Source organism: Staurois parvus, unplaced genomic scaffold (genome assembly GCF_062004578.1).
Source record: "Staurois parvus isolate SC_StPar_1 unplaced genomic scaffold, SC_StPar_1.0 ptg001181l, whole genome shotgun sequence".
NCBI lineage: Eukaryota > Metazoa > Chordata > Amphibia > Anura > Ranidae > Staurois > Staurois parvus.
The window spans coordinates 152229-165500 of record NW_028318977.1 but is presented as its reverse complement, the minus strand read 5'-3'; the positions used below and the strand labels follow the sequence as shown (position 1 = coordinate 165500).

Here is a 13272-nt window from a genome sequence, read left to right as displayed (position 1 = left end):
GACTATCTCAGAGTGCAGGACCCCAAAGACTACTTCTACGTGGAGGATCTCAAAGACTATCTCGGGGTGCAGAACCTCAGAGGCTACCTGGAGGTGGAGGACCTCCGAGACTATCTCAGGGTACAGGACCGCAGAGGCTACCTCAAGGTGGAGGACCTCAGAGACTATCTCAGGGTGTAGGACCTCAGAGGCTACCTCGAGGTGGAGGATCTCAGAGACTATCTCAGGGTGCAGGACCTCAAAGACTACTTCTACGTGGAGGACCTCAGAGACTATCTCAGGGTGCAGGACCTCAATGGCTACCTGGAGGTGGAGGACCACAGAGACTATTTCAGGGTGCAGGACCTCTGTGGCTACCTGGAGGTGGAGGACCTCAGAGACTATCTCAGGGTGCAGAACCTCAGAAGCTACCTGGAGGTGGAGGACCTCAGAGACTATCTCGGGGTGCAGAACCTCAGAAGCTACCTGGAGGTGGAGGACCTCAGAGACTATCTCAGGGTGAATAACCTCAGAGGCTACCTGGAGGTGGAGGACCTCAGAGACTATCTCAGGGTGCAGGACCTCAGAGGCTACCTGGAGGTGGAGGACCACAGTGACTATCTCAGGGTGCAGGACCTCAGAGGCTACCTGGAGGTGGAGGACCTCAGAGACTATCTCAGGGTGAAGAACCTCAGAGGCTACCTGGAGATGGAGGACCTCAGAGACTATCTCAGGGTGAATAACCTCAGAGGCTACCTGGAGGTGGAGGACCTCAGAGACTATCTCAGGGTGAAGAACCTCAGAGGCTACCTGGAGGTGGAGGACCTCAGAGACTATCTCAGGGTGCAGAACCTCAGAGGCTACCTGGAGGTGGAGGACCTCAGAGACTACCTTGTAGTGAAGGACCACAGAGGCTACCTGGAGGTGAAGGACATCAGGAACTATCATGTTGCTATCACTACACGTGTGACCTGTCACCATGCACGACAGAGTGAGATCAGTCATTGAAGATCCATCAGTCACTGTTCTCTCTGTTCAGGTCTGCTGGACTGGATGTCATATCGCCACCTATGGTCAATTTTGTGAAGTCTGTCGCCGTTTCGTGGGTGCACACTATTTTCTTGGGATATGTTTGGTATCTAATAACTCGGTGCAACCTCATCTTTAAAATTTCACTAGAAAATCGGGTCATAGATGGCAGGTGTGTGGCCTAAAATCAACTTTATTGCATTTTTACTGAAAATTTGCACCTGATAATTTGCACTAGAATTGCGTTAATTTAAAAAAAATGGCAACTTCCACCATTTTATTCTTTCAGAAAATATGTTTAGGGGGTTTAACTAACGTCCAGGCCTAAAAAAAATGCGCTTCAATCGAAGCGGAACGCCCAGAAATGCCACGCCCAACACAGGATGGGCTGGCAGGTCAGTGGGGGGCGGGGCTGTCCGAGATCAGAATCATGCGCTGTGAGCGGTATTGGTATACGAGAAGATGGCGGTGGATTGCGGAGAGCGGGTAGCCATTTTCTAGAAGCTCAAGTGATAGGCATGGTGACGGGTGGGAGGAGAAAGTGACAGGGGTGGGCGCGGTTTGTGGTTTGACGTCATCTCAGCGCGCCTGAAGCTCGGGCGCTTTCTTTAAACGTGAGTTGTCTCGGTGTGTGAGCGGAGCGGAGGTGAGTACCGGGTTCGGGGTCTTGTACAGCGGGGATGAGGGGGGCAGGAGCCGCTCTGATCATCACCTGCAGAGGACATTGTGGAAGATGAGGATGATGAGGGAGGCAAGGTTGGCAGGTGGTGAGAGGCAGTGAGGATGGGCAGCAAAGAAGGCAAGAGCGGGAGAAGTTGGGGGGTTAGGTACGGCGAGAGGCAGGGATGTGGGGGTGGTGGGTATGACTGGGGGGAGGTAAGTATGGTAAGAGGCAGGAAGGGGTGGGGAAGGCAGGAATGACAGAAGAAAGAAAGCTGGTGTGGATAGAGGTAGGAGGTGGGTACAGTGGTGCGGGGAGGTGGGCATGGCAGGGTTGAGTGGAGAGGTGGGTGCAGTGAATGGCGGGGGAGTGGGTATGGTGAGAGGCGGGGTTGGGCAGGGAGGTGGGTACGGTGAGAGGCGGGGTTGGGCAGGGAGGTGGGTATGGTGAGAGGCGGGGTTGGGTGGGTACGGCGAGAGGCGGGGTTGGGTGGGGAGGTGGGTATGGTAAGAGGTGGAGGGGAGGTGTGTACAGCGGGGGGAGGTGGGTACGGTGAGAGGCGGGGTTGGGCAGGGAGGTGGGTACGGTGAGAGGCGGGGTTGAGCAGGGAGGTGGGTACGGTGAGAGGAGGGGTTGGGCAGGGAGGTGGGTACGGTGAGAGGCGGGGTTGGGCAGGGAGGTGGGTATGGTGAGAGGTGGGGTTGGGTGGGTACGGCGAGAGGTGGGGAGGTGGGTATGGTAAGAGGTGGAGGGGAGGTGTGTACGGCGAGAGGCAGATTTGGGGGGGGGGAGGTGGGTATGGTGGAGGGGAGGTGTGTTTAGCGGGAGGAGGTGTGTACAACTAGAGGTAGGGGAGATGGGTACTGCGAGAGGCGGGGGTTGGAGGGGAGGTGGGTTCAGCAAGAGACGGGGGGTGGAGAGGAGGTGTGTATGGCAGGGAGAGGTGGGTACAAGGAAAGGCGGGGGTGGTTGGGAGATGGGTACGGCAAGAGACAGGGGTTGGGGGGGAGGTGGGTATGGGGAGAGGCAGAGGTGGGGGGGGAGGTGGGCACGGCGAGAGGCGGGGTGGTGGGTACGGGGAGAGGCAGGGGTGGGGGGGGGAGGTGGGCACGGCGAGAGGCGGGGTGGTGGGTACGGGGAGAGCCAGGGGTGGGGGGGGGAGGTGGGCACGGCGAGAGGCGGGGTGGTGGGTACGGGGAGAGGCAGGGGTGGGGGGGGGAGGTGGGTACGGCGAGAGGCAGGAGTGGGGGGGAGGTGGGTATGGCGAGAGGCGGGGTGGTGGGTACGGGGAGAGGCAGGGGTGGGGGGGGAGGTGGGCACGGCGAGAGGCAGGAGTGGGGGGGGAGTGGGCACGGTGAGGGGTGGGGGGTATGGGGAGAGGCGGGGGTATGGTGAGAGGCAGGGGTGGGGGGGGGGTGGATACAGCGAGAGGCAGGAGTGGGGGGGAGGTGGGTACGGCAAGAGGCGGGGTGGTGGGTACGGGGAGAGGCAGGGGTGGGGGGGGGAGGTGGGCACGGTGAGAGGCGGGGTAATGGGTATGGCGAGAGGCAGGAGTGGGGGGGGGGGAGGTGGGCACGGTGAGAGGCGGGGTGGTGGGTACGGCGAGAGGCAGGAGTGGGGGGGGGGGGGAGTGGGCACGGTGAGAGGCAGGGGTGGGGGGGTATGGTGAGAGGCAGGGGTGGGGGGGAGGTGGATACAGCAAGAGGCAGGAGTGGGGGGGAGGTGGGTATGGCGAGAGGAAAGGGGGGTGGGTACGGTGAGAAGCAGGGGTGTGGGGGAGGTGGGTACGGTGAGAGGGAGGGGTGGGCAGGTTTGGTGGGTGGTAAGAGGCAGGGATGTTGGGAGTTGGGGGGCGGGGGAGGCAGGGATGGCGGGGGTTAGGCGGGGGATGATGGGAGTCGGGGGGGGGGGGGGGGGTGACGGGAGGCGGGGGAGGCAGGACGGAGTGGCCGGCTGTAGAGCACGAAGCAGAGGGCACCCATCATCTTCCATTCATCCTCCTGGAGGCAGCAGATGGTGGGGGAAGGGCTGCCATCATTGCCAGACAACAGGCCACATCGTCAGCTACAAACATACAGTGACTAGGCAGGGTGCAAGGAAGTGTTGGTACAAGTGAGGGCAGCGCGCCCCCTACATGCCTAACTAGCCTGATGAAAGTAATGGAGGGAGTACTAGCAGCCTTGGGGGATGGGGGGCACCCCACAGTCATCCCCCCCCCCCCCCAACAGCAGGAGAGCTCACATAGGAAGGGTTTGCCTTCCACCAGAGGCTTCTGAACCCAAGAACAAGGCTGTAAAGGGGGAGTCAGGGGAGCAGGCGCAGACCGTAGTATGCAGACAAGCAACCTGGAAAAACAATTGTTTTCAGAAGGAATATGATTGGAGGATTTGTGAGGCTCCTCCCCCTCTGTGCTTGGAATGTATTGTCAGTCATCACAGGCGTTGGACATTATGGAGGACGCAGTACATGTTGTACCTGTAGGATGGATGTAGGAAGGTTTTCATTCTGATAGTCCCTCGCTGACCGCCTTCTATAAAATGCGATGTGCCTGGCCGCCCCTCTTTGTGTGGCCTATCAGGACCAGCAAGCACATTAGAAAGCCCTGATTGCGCTCTCCTTCCAGGTCTGAGCGTTAGAAAGTCATTAAAGCCGTTGGGTCCCCATGACGGCTGGGCAGTTGGCACTTTCAGAAGGAGGACTCTGCAGCGGCAGCCTCCATGTTGTATGACGGTACTCGGTGACTCTTTTCTCTCCACAGATGTGACACCGCCACAAGAAGCTATGACCCCGCCGCACAGCACCAGCCTCCCATATTAATGGACCTCTCTGGACCCGATAACTGTGCACAGGACATGGTACAGCAAAGGGACGAAGACCCCACCCCTCCCACTGCCGTCCCTGCCCCAGCCAAGAGGTGGTGCAGAAAGGAGCCTGTTGTGTCCCTCACCCACACCCCCTTAAAGGGGCTGCCTCAGGTGGATACCACTGCTCCGTCTGAAAGCTCCCTGGTGTCAGACGAGCAGGATACCAAGATGGGACAAGATGAGGGGACAGGTGAGTGACATAAGGGGTGGTGCAGGAGAGGGTTGTCCTTATACTTTGGGGTAACACAGAGGATGTATGGGAGAGGATTGTCTTTATATTCTGGGGTGACACCGAAGACTAGTCAGGATGGGATTGGTTTTGTCTTCCTCCCCTTTCCCTTTTGGAGCCACCATCCAACACTCTGTGCTGCTAGTTTTCAAACCTGGTTTTTACTGACAGCTCAGGTCTCGGCTGACATTTGGGAGGTTCCTGATCATGTGATCACTATGTCAACTATGGTGCAGTAAATACATGTGGCTGAGGGCCTTCTAAGACTGGTTGTAGCTTACAGAGGCTCTGCAGTATATAGAGTGTTTCTATTTAATCCTGTAATTTGTCTGATACAATTATAGCATTAAAAAAAAAAATCTGACCTACACAATGAGAGACTTTCAGTATTTGATACCACTTACGCCATAATTCCTAGTTGATTTGTAAGGACGGGATCTGTAAGGTAGCTGTGTGGGCTTCTAATAGAACTACATGTCCCATAATTCTTTTGTGCTTGGGGTATCAGAAGATTTCAGTTGACCTTTCTTCTGCTCTATCACTGGTCGTAGAGGGCCTCGCTTGCCTTCTGTCGCCGGGCCCCGCGGTGGAGGACCTCGCTTGCCTTCTGTCGCCGGGCCCCGCGCTGGAGGGCCTCGCTTGCCTTCTGTCGCCGGGCCCGCGCTGGAGGGCCTCGCTTGCCTTCTGTCGCCGGGCCCCGCGCTGGAGGGCCTCGTTTGCCTTCTGTCGCCGGGCCCCGCGCTGGAGGGCCTCGCTTGCCTTCTGTCGCCGGGCCCCGCGCTGGAGGGCCTCGCTTGCCTTCTGTCGCCGGGCCCCGCGCTGGAGGGCCTCGCTTGCCTTCTGTCGCCGGGCCCCGCGCTGGAGGGCCTCGCTTGCCTTCTGTCGCCGGGCCCCGCGCTGGAGGGCCTCGCTTGCCTTCTGTCGCCGGGCCCCGCGGTGGAGGGCCTCGCTTGCTTTCTGTCGCCGGGCCCCGCGCTGGAGGGCCTCGCTTGCCTTCTGTCGCCGGGCCCCGCGGTGGAGGGCCTCGCTTGCCTTCTGTCGCCGGGCCCCGCGCTGGAGGACCTCGCTTGCCTTCTGTCGCCGGGCCCCGCGGCGGAGGGCCTCGCTTGTCCTCTGTCGCCGGGCCCCGCGGCGGAGGGCCTCGCTTGCCTTCTGTCGCCGGGCCCCGCGGCGGAGGGCCTCGCTTGCCTTCTGTCGCCGGGCCCCGCGGCGGAGGGCCTCGCTTGCCTTCTGTCGCCGGGCCCCGCGGCGGAGGGCCTCGCTTGCCTTCTGTCGCCGGGCCCCGCGGCGGAGGGCCTCGCTTGCCTTCTGTCGCCGGGCCCCGCGGCGGAGGGCCTCGCTTGCCTTCTGTCGCCGGGCCCCGCGGCGGAGGGCCTCGCTTGCCTTCTGTCGCCGGGCCCCGCGGCGGAGGGCCTCGCTTGCCTTCTGTCGCCGGGCCCCGCGGCAGAGGGCCTCGCTTGCCTTCTGTCGCCGGGCCCCGCGGCAGAGGGCCTCGCTTGCCTTCTGTCGCCGGGCCCCGCGGCAGAGGGCCTCGCTTGCCTTCTGTCGCCGGGCCCCGCGGCAGAGGGCCTCGCTTGCCTACTGTCGCCGGGCCCCGCGGGAGAGGACCCGCTGGCCCTGCAGTAGAGGACTTTGTCCAGGCCCTATGTCTAAACTATCAGTGTCTCTTCCTGCCTTTAGTTGGCAATGGGCAGGGAATCCAACACAGAACCCAACTCTCTAGGGGTTGGGAGAATGACAATTCGGGAAAGGTGTGTGAAGAGGATCAGCAGTAGAGTGCATGCTGGAAACCAGGGGATGCACTGGTGTAACCTGTACCATAGCACCATAACCATTCAAGCCATGTGTAGAACTGATCCAGAAGAAATGTTTGATTGTGGGGGTTATTTTGGGGGGGTTAACCCAGGTTAAGTTTCACTGATGAAACCTTTAATCCCAAAGAATACAAAATATCCAGTGGACTTTCTGCCTGTTCTCTATCTCCCTGCAGCTCCTTCCCATCCTGATGGCGATGATAAAGCTTCCGTCGGTGAAGGTTTCCCAGCTCCACCTTCTGGTACAGCGCACGGGGGTTCAGCAGAGTGCGGCACTATGGGACAGGGGCCTCCATCTGAGTCTGTCTCTCTGCCTGTGGGTAACGGACCTGCCGCTGATGCCTTTCTCACGCCTCCCGCCAAAGTTCCGAAAAAACGGGGCCGTAAGTCCAAGGCGGAGATGATGGCTATTGCGATGGCGAAAAAATTGGAAGAGGAGAGCAGAGTGGGGGAGTCCGAGCCGGAGAAGGTTGAGGTGACCCCTGGAGGAAGACCCAGGAGGCGGGCGGCTGCAGTGTAAGTCTTTAGAGTCTGTGAATGATAGGGGAGATATGGAGGGGATATCTGGAGGGTATACATTTTGTGGCCAGAAAAATAGAAACCCCCTGCTCTGTAATACAAGCGGGCCCTCTTTTGCCCCCACAGTGGTATTGAGACTGCTTGAAGGTAGTTGAAGTGGCAGTTGCATCTGATGGAAGCGTACAAGAGTGGAACAGCAGGCTTGCATGTCGGGGACACGTTTTTTCATGGCTGGCTTTTCAGGAATTCACCTATACTACTGCACAACCACTGGCTCTCATGGATGGCTGCCTCATCTAGATGTGAACCATATGCTACAGGGCATGGCTGTCTTACTGATGGCTGGCTTACCTGGATTTTAAAACTACCCTTTGGTTAGGTGTCATGGCACACATACGTTCTATTGATGGCTAGCTCATCTGGATGCGAGCCCTACACTAGGGCATGATGAATGTCTGCCTTATTGATGGCTGCTTAATTTGAATGTGAACCCCTACACTTCAGCAGAGCCAAAGTCCATGGCATTGATGGTTGCCTCATCTAGATGTGAACCCTACACTATGGTACACCCAAAGTCTGTTCTATTAAAGCAAAGCTTTAATTTTAAAAATGCAGGGGAGACAAACTATGCCTCTCTTCTGCATTATAGTCCCTTGCTTGCCTGCACTGTGCGCTGAGCTACGCATCTGCTGAGACAAACTCCTGCGCATGCGTGGGAGTAGCACCATCTTGGCCCAGCTAATCAAAATGACTGGAGAATGGAACCCAGAAGAAAACCAATCAAAGATTTCAGCAACTGCTGAGGGAGCTTCTGGGACAAGGCAACACTGGAGTGGAGGTGAGTATAGTTATCGTAATGGCTGCCTTATCTGGATGTGACCCTTACACCACAGAAGGAGATGATTTAAAACTTCTATTTTTTTTTATTTTAATGTTTGCCTCATTTGTTTGTGAACCTTACACTACGGCATGACCAAAGTCCATCTTGCTGATGGCTGCCTCATCTGGATGTGAACCCTACACTATGCATGGCCAACATCTGTCTTGTTGATGGCTGCCTCAGCTGATTGTGAACCCTACATTATGGCATGGCCGACATCCGTCTTATTGATGGCAGCCTCATCTTGAATTGAACCCCACACTATGGCATGGACAACATCTGTCTTATTGATGGCTGCCTCATATTGATGTGAACCCCACACTACAGCATGACCAACATCTGTCTTATTGGCTGGCACATCTGGATGTGAAGCCTACACAGCAGCACACCTAATGTAAACCCTACACTATGGCAAGGCCAACATCCGTATTATTTATGGATGCCTCATCTGGACATCTGTCTTATTGGCTGCCTTTTCTCAATATGGATGTGAATCCTACACTACAGCATGGCCGACATCCATCTTATTGATGGCTGTCTCATCTGAATGAGAACCCCACACTACAGCATGGCCAACATCTGCCTTATTGATGGCTGCCTCAGCTTATTGTGAACCCTACACGATGGCATAGCCGACATCCGTCTTATTGATGGCAGCCTCATATTGATGTGAACCCCACACTATGGCATGGACAACATCTGTCTTATTGATGGCAGCCTCATCTTGATGTGAACTCCACACTATGGCATGGACAACATCTGTCTTATTGATGGCAGCCTCATCTTGATGTGAACCCCACACTATGGCATGGACAACATTTGTATTATTGATGGCTGCCTCATCTTGATGTGAACCCCACACTATGGCATGGACAACATCTGTCTTATTGATGGCTGCCTCATCTTGATGTGAACCCCACACTATGGCATGGACAATATCTGTCTTATTGATGGCTGTCTCAGCTGATTGTGAACCCTACATTATGGCATAGCCGACATCCGTCTTATTGATGGCAGCCTCATCTTGATGTGAACCCCACACTATGGCATAGACAACATCTGTCTTATTGATGGCAGCCTCATCTTGATGTGAACCCCACACTATGGCATTGACATCTGTCTTATTTATGTCAGCCTCATATTGATGTGAACCCTACACTACGGCATGGACAACATCTGTCTTATTGATGGCTGCCTCATCTGAATGTGAACTTTACACTACGGCATGGCCAACACCTGTCTTATTGGCTGCCTCATCTGGATGTGAAGCCTACACAGCAGCACACCTAATGTAAACCCTACACTATGGCAAGGCCAACGTCCATATTACTTATGGATTCCTCAGCTGGATGTCTGTCTTATTGGCTGCCTTTTCTCAATGTGGACCCTACACTATGACAAAACCAATGGCTGTCTTATTGATGATTGACCGATTTGGATATAAACCCTCCACTACAGCATGGCCAACATTTTTAGCCCCTTGTTAGGTTAATTTGAGGAAGTAATCGGGACCCTCAAGGTCCTGCAGGGAGTAGTCAAGTACTCTGAACTTGGTATTAAAGTGGTTGTAAAGGATTATTATTTATGCAGTCATTGGCAAAAATATTGGACAGAGATAAAAAAAAAAAATTCTATCTATCCTAAATTGTACCCACTGTGTATGTATATAACAATGGTATTGCACAGAGCAATACCAACCTCTTTTTGGAGTCCCCCACTGGTGCTTTCCTCTACTTCTTCCTACAAGTGCCCCATGAGCAAACTGTGCGGGTGCTGTCCCAAGCCATGGTGTTTGCGACCATAAACGCCCACAGCCCAGCTCACTCCTCCACTGGATTTTACTGACAGGAAAGGAACCTATAGCAAAGGAGGAGCCATGCTGTAAGACGGGTCAGTGTTGCATTGGTGGAAGAGTCAGGTCAAGAGTGGGGTGGCATTTTTTTTTTTATCCCCCTGTTCTTTCTAAGCATTTTTTAAAAAAGTGTGTGTGTGTGTGTGTGTGTGTGTGTGTGTGTGTGTGTAAAAAGGATGGATAGAGAGATATATATATATATATATAAATCCTTTTTTTCTTTTTTTTCCTCTCTCTCCTGATATTGGTGCTGGGGTGTGAGTTGTCATGGTACATTGGTGTTTCAGGAAGATCACCATCACTCTTCTCTTTTCCCTGCAGTGCTCTTCGCTACCTCCATGAAATTGCAGAAGAATTGTCAGTGCCAGGGCGAACATCTCCCACCGTTCCAGGGAGCCCTGTGCCAGAAGAGAAGACCAGTCCAGAGAAGACGCCAAAGCCACCACAGTCCGGGAAGAAGAGGGGCAGGAAGAGGAAATCCCATGATTCGGATGATGGCGATGCAGACTTTGTGGTATCGGAAGCCTTGCTACGGGAAGAGGAGGAGGAGAGAGAGGATCTTGAGGATGACTGCCTGAGCGACGAGGCTGATAGTGACCTCCGATCCTACAACACAAACGTCTTTGCCTTCGGAGAGGTGAGTGGTCTCACCAAGTCTGTGCAGACTGCCCCATCCTATTTCTTCACTTGTACCATCCCGTCAGTGGAGAACCTCTTCTGAGTTTTTCAGATTTATATTGAGCAACCACCTGAAGTGGATGCAGAATGATGCGGTTTTAGAAAGCGTCACCTAATATGGTTGCATGAAGTGTTGCATAGGGTGGAAAAAAAGACGTGCCTATCTAATTAAAAAAACAAAATAATAATCAACTTGTATCCACAAAACCTTAAATCTGCAGTTGCTCAAGAGGAAGGAAAAAAAATCCAGGGTTAAGTATGGTCCAGTTTGTGTTTAACAGAGAGCATAATTCCTTCCTGATGCCCTTAAGGCAGGAGTGTCAAACTGGCGGCCCTCCAGCTGTTGCCAAACTACAAGTCCCATGAGGCATTGCAAGATTGACAGTTACAAGCATGACTCCCAAAGGCAGAAGCATGATGGGACTTGTAGTTTTGCAACAGCTGGAGGGCCGCCTGTTTTGACACCCCTGCCTTAAGGCAATCAGAACGTCCCTGGATTACCAGATCAGTGTTTTATTATAAAGAACGATAGCACATTTTATTCTGTGCATTTGGAAAAACATCCAGACCCAAGGTGATCATATCCCTCCCATTAGTCATCTTCCAGGAATTCAGCCACTTTGTAAAAAGTGAAGGCACACTGAGTTAAGTCCAAGGAGGTGCATGACACCACCTGGCTTTCTTTATTTATATCTGACAGGTTTATTGCTCTGCCATAAAGACACTTGGGAATCTGAGAAGCACAAAGTGCGGCTATGTCTGCTCCTCCCTTCTGCTGCCCATTTACAGAAACCTTTATCTTTCTGTGAATGTGTGTTCACGTAATTCCAAGGCTTCTGTGATTGGGTAGGAGCAGCTGCAGCGACTCTACTGTTGAAGATGCAGAGATCTTCTTCCGGGAGTATTAATACACCTGTCAGATATAAATAGGGGTCAGTCCGGGAGGTTTCATGCTCCTCTGTGGACTAACATTATAGTGTGCACCTTTTCCTCCTTCCTCTCTCTCTTCCTTCCTCCTTCTTCCTCTTCCTTCTTCTCTTCCTTCTTCCTCTTCCTCCTCTTCCTCCTCTTCCCTCTTCCTCCTCTTCCTCCTCTTCCTCTTCCCCTCCTCTTCCTCCTCTTCCTCCTCTTCCTCCTCTTCCTCCTCTTCCTCCCTCCCCTTCCTCTTCTCCTCTTCCTCTTCTTCCTCTTCCTCTTCTTCTCTTCCTCCTTCTCTCCTCCTCTTCTTCCTCCTCCTCTTCCTTCTTCCTCTTCTCCTCTTCCTCCTTTTCCCTCTTCCTCTTCTTCCTCCTCTTCTTCCTCCTTCTTCCTCCTTCTTCCTCCCTCCTTCTTCCTCCTTCTTCCTCCCTCCTTCTTCCTCCTTCTTCTCCCTTCTTCTTCCTCCCTTCTTCTTCCTCCCTCCTTCTTCCTCCCTTCTTCTTCCTCCCTCCTTCTTCCTCCCTTCTTCTTCCTCCCTCCTTCTTCCTCCCTTCTTCTTCCTCCCTCCTTCTTCCTCCCTTCTTCTTCCTCCCTCCTTCTTCCTCCCTCCTCCTCCTCTTCTTCTTCCTCCCTCCTCCTCCTCTTCTTCTTCCTCCCTCCTCCTCCTCTTCTTCTTCCTCCCTCCTCCTCCTCTTCTTCTTCCTCCCTCCTCCTCCTCTTCTTCTTCCTCCCTCCTCCTCCTCTTCTTCTTCCTCCCTCCTCCTCCTCTTCTTCTTCCTCCCTCCTCCTCCTCTTCTTCTTCCTCCCTCCTCCTCCTCTTCTTCTTCCTCCCTCCTCCTCCTCTTCTTCTTCCTCCCTTCCTCCTCCTCTTCTTCTTCCTCCCTCCCTCCTCCTCTTCTTCTTCCTCCCTCCTCCTCCTCTTCTTCTTCCTCCCTCCTCCTCCTCTTCTTCTTCCTCCCTCCTCCTCCTCTTCTTCCTCCTCCCTCCTCCTCCTCTTCTTCCTCCTCCCTCCTCCTCCTCTTCTTCCTCCTCCCTCCTCCTCCTCTTCTTCCTCCTCCCTCCTCCTCCTCTTCTTCCTCCTCCCTCCTCCTCCTCTTCTTCCTCCTCTTCTTCTTCCTCCTCTTCTTCCTCCTCTTCTTCTTCCTCCTCTTCCTCTTCGAATTAAGCTTTAATGGGAGAATGATCTCAGTTATACTAATCCTTCATCATAGCTGACCTCATCCACGCCTTAGTTGCCCCTCCCTACACTCTGTTCAGTACCATAACATGTTTTTCTTTCTCCTCCATTGAGGAACACCAGAATGGACCCTGCCAAGCAAAAAAAATTATGTAGGCCAACCAGGATAATCCCCCCTCTCCCCAGGCTGCTGGCGGACAATATGCTGTTTTAAGATTGTGTGGGGTTTTTTTGTTTTTTGTTTTTTTTTCCCTTTCAGATAAAAGCCGAATTCCAGGAATTCAGCTGCTTTGTAAAAAGTGAAATCACACTGCGTAAAGTCCAAAGAGATGCATGACATCTCCTTCTGTATTTTTTTTTTTTATATCTTGCCAGGTTTAAGGCTCTGATGGAGGACAAGATGTGACCCTCGGGGCTGCCTGAGAGGCACACAGAGCAGAAATGCCTGCCCCTCCCCTTTTGCTGCCCATTCAGGAAAGCCTTTTTGTTTTGTGAATGAGTTCACATGATACAAAGGCTTATGTGATTGGGCAAGCGGTGAGGAGGGTGGGCATAGCAGTTGTCACGACTCTACTGTTGAAGATGCCAGGCTTTGGGAGTTGCAGCGATAGCCGTCTGCCGGGAGTACCATAAAAGTGTCAGATGTAAATAATGGAGAAGCCCAGGAGTTGT

General features: G+C 53.9%; 1 protein-coding gene across 1 annotated transcript in view; it reads left to right on the top strand.

Annotated features, from left to right (window-relative positions):
• Positions 1–1587: 1587 nt before the first annotated feature.
• GTF3C2 (general transcription factor IIIC subunit 2) overlaps positions 1588–13272 on the top strand; it is a 65090-nt gene continuing 53405 nt past the window's right edge. The window contains exons 1-4 of the mRNA XM_089659664.1: positions 1588–1654; positions 4428–4723; positions 6753–7092; positions 10149–10464. Coding sequence (XP_089515790.1) covers positions 4486–4723; positions 6753–7092; positions 10149–10464 — 894 coding nt within the window. The 5' untranslated portion in view covers positions 1588–1654; positions 4428–4485. The remainder of the gene's footprint in view (positions 1655–4427; positions 4724–6752; positions 7093–10148; positions 10465–13272) is intronic.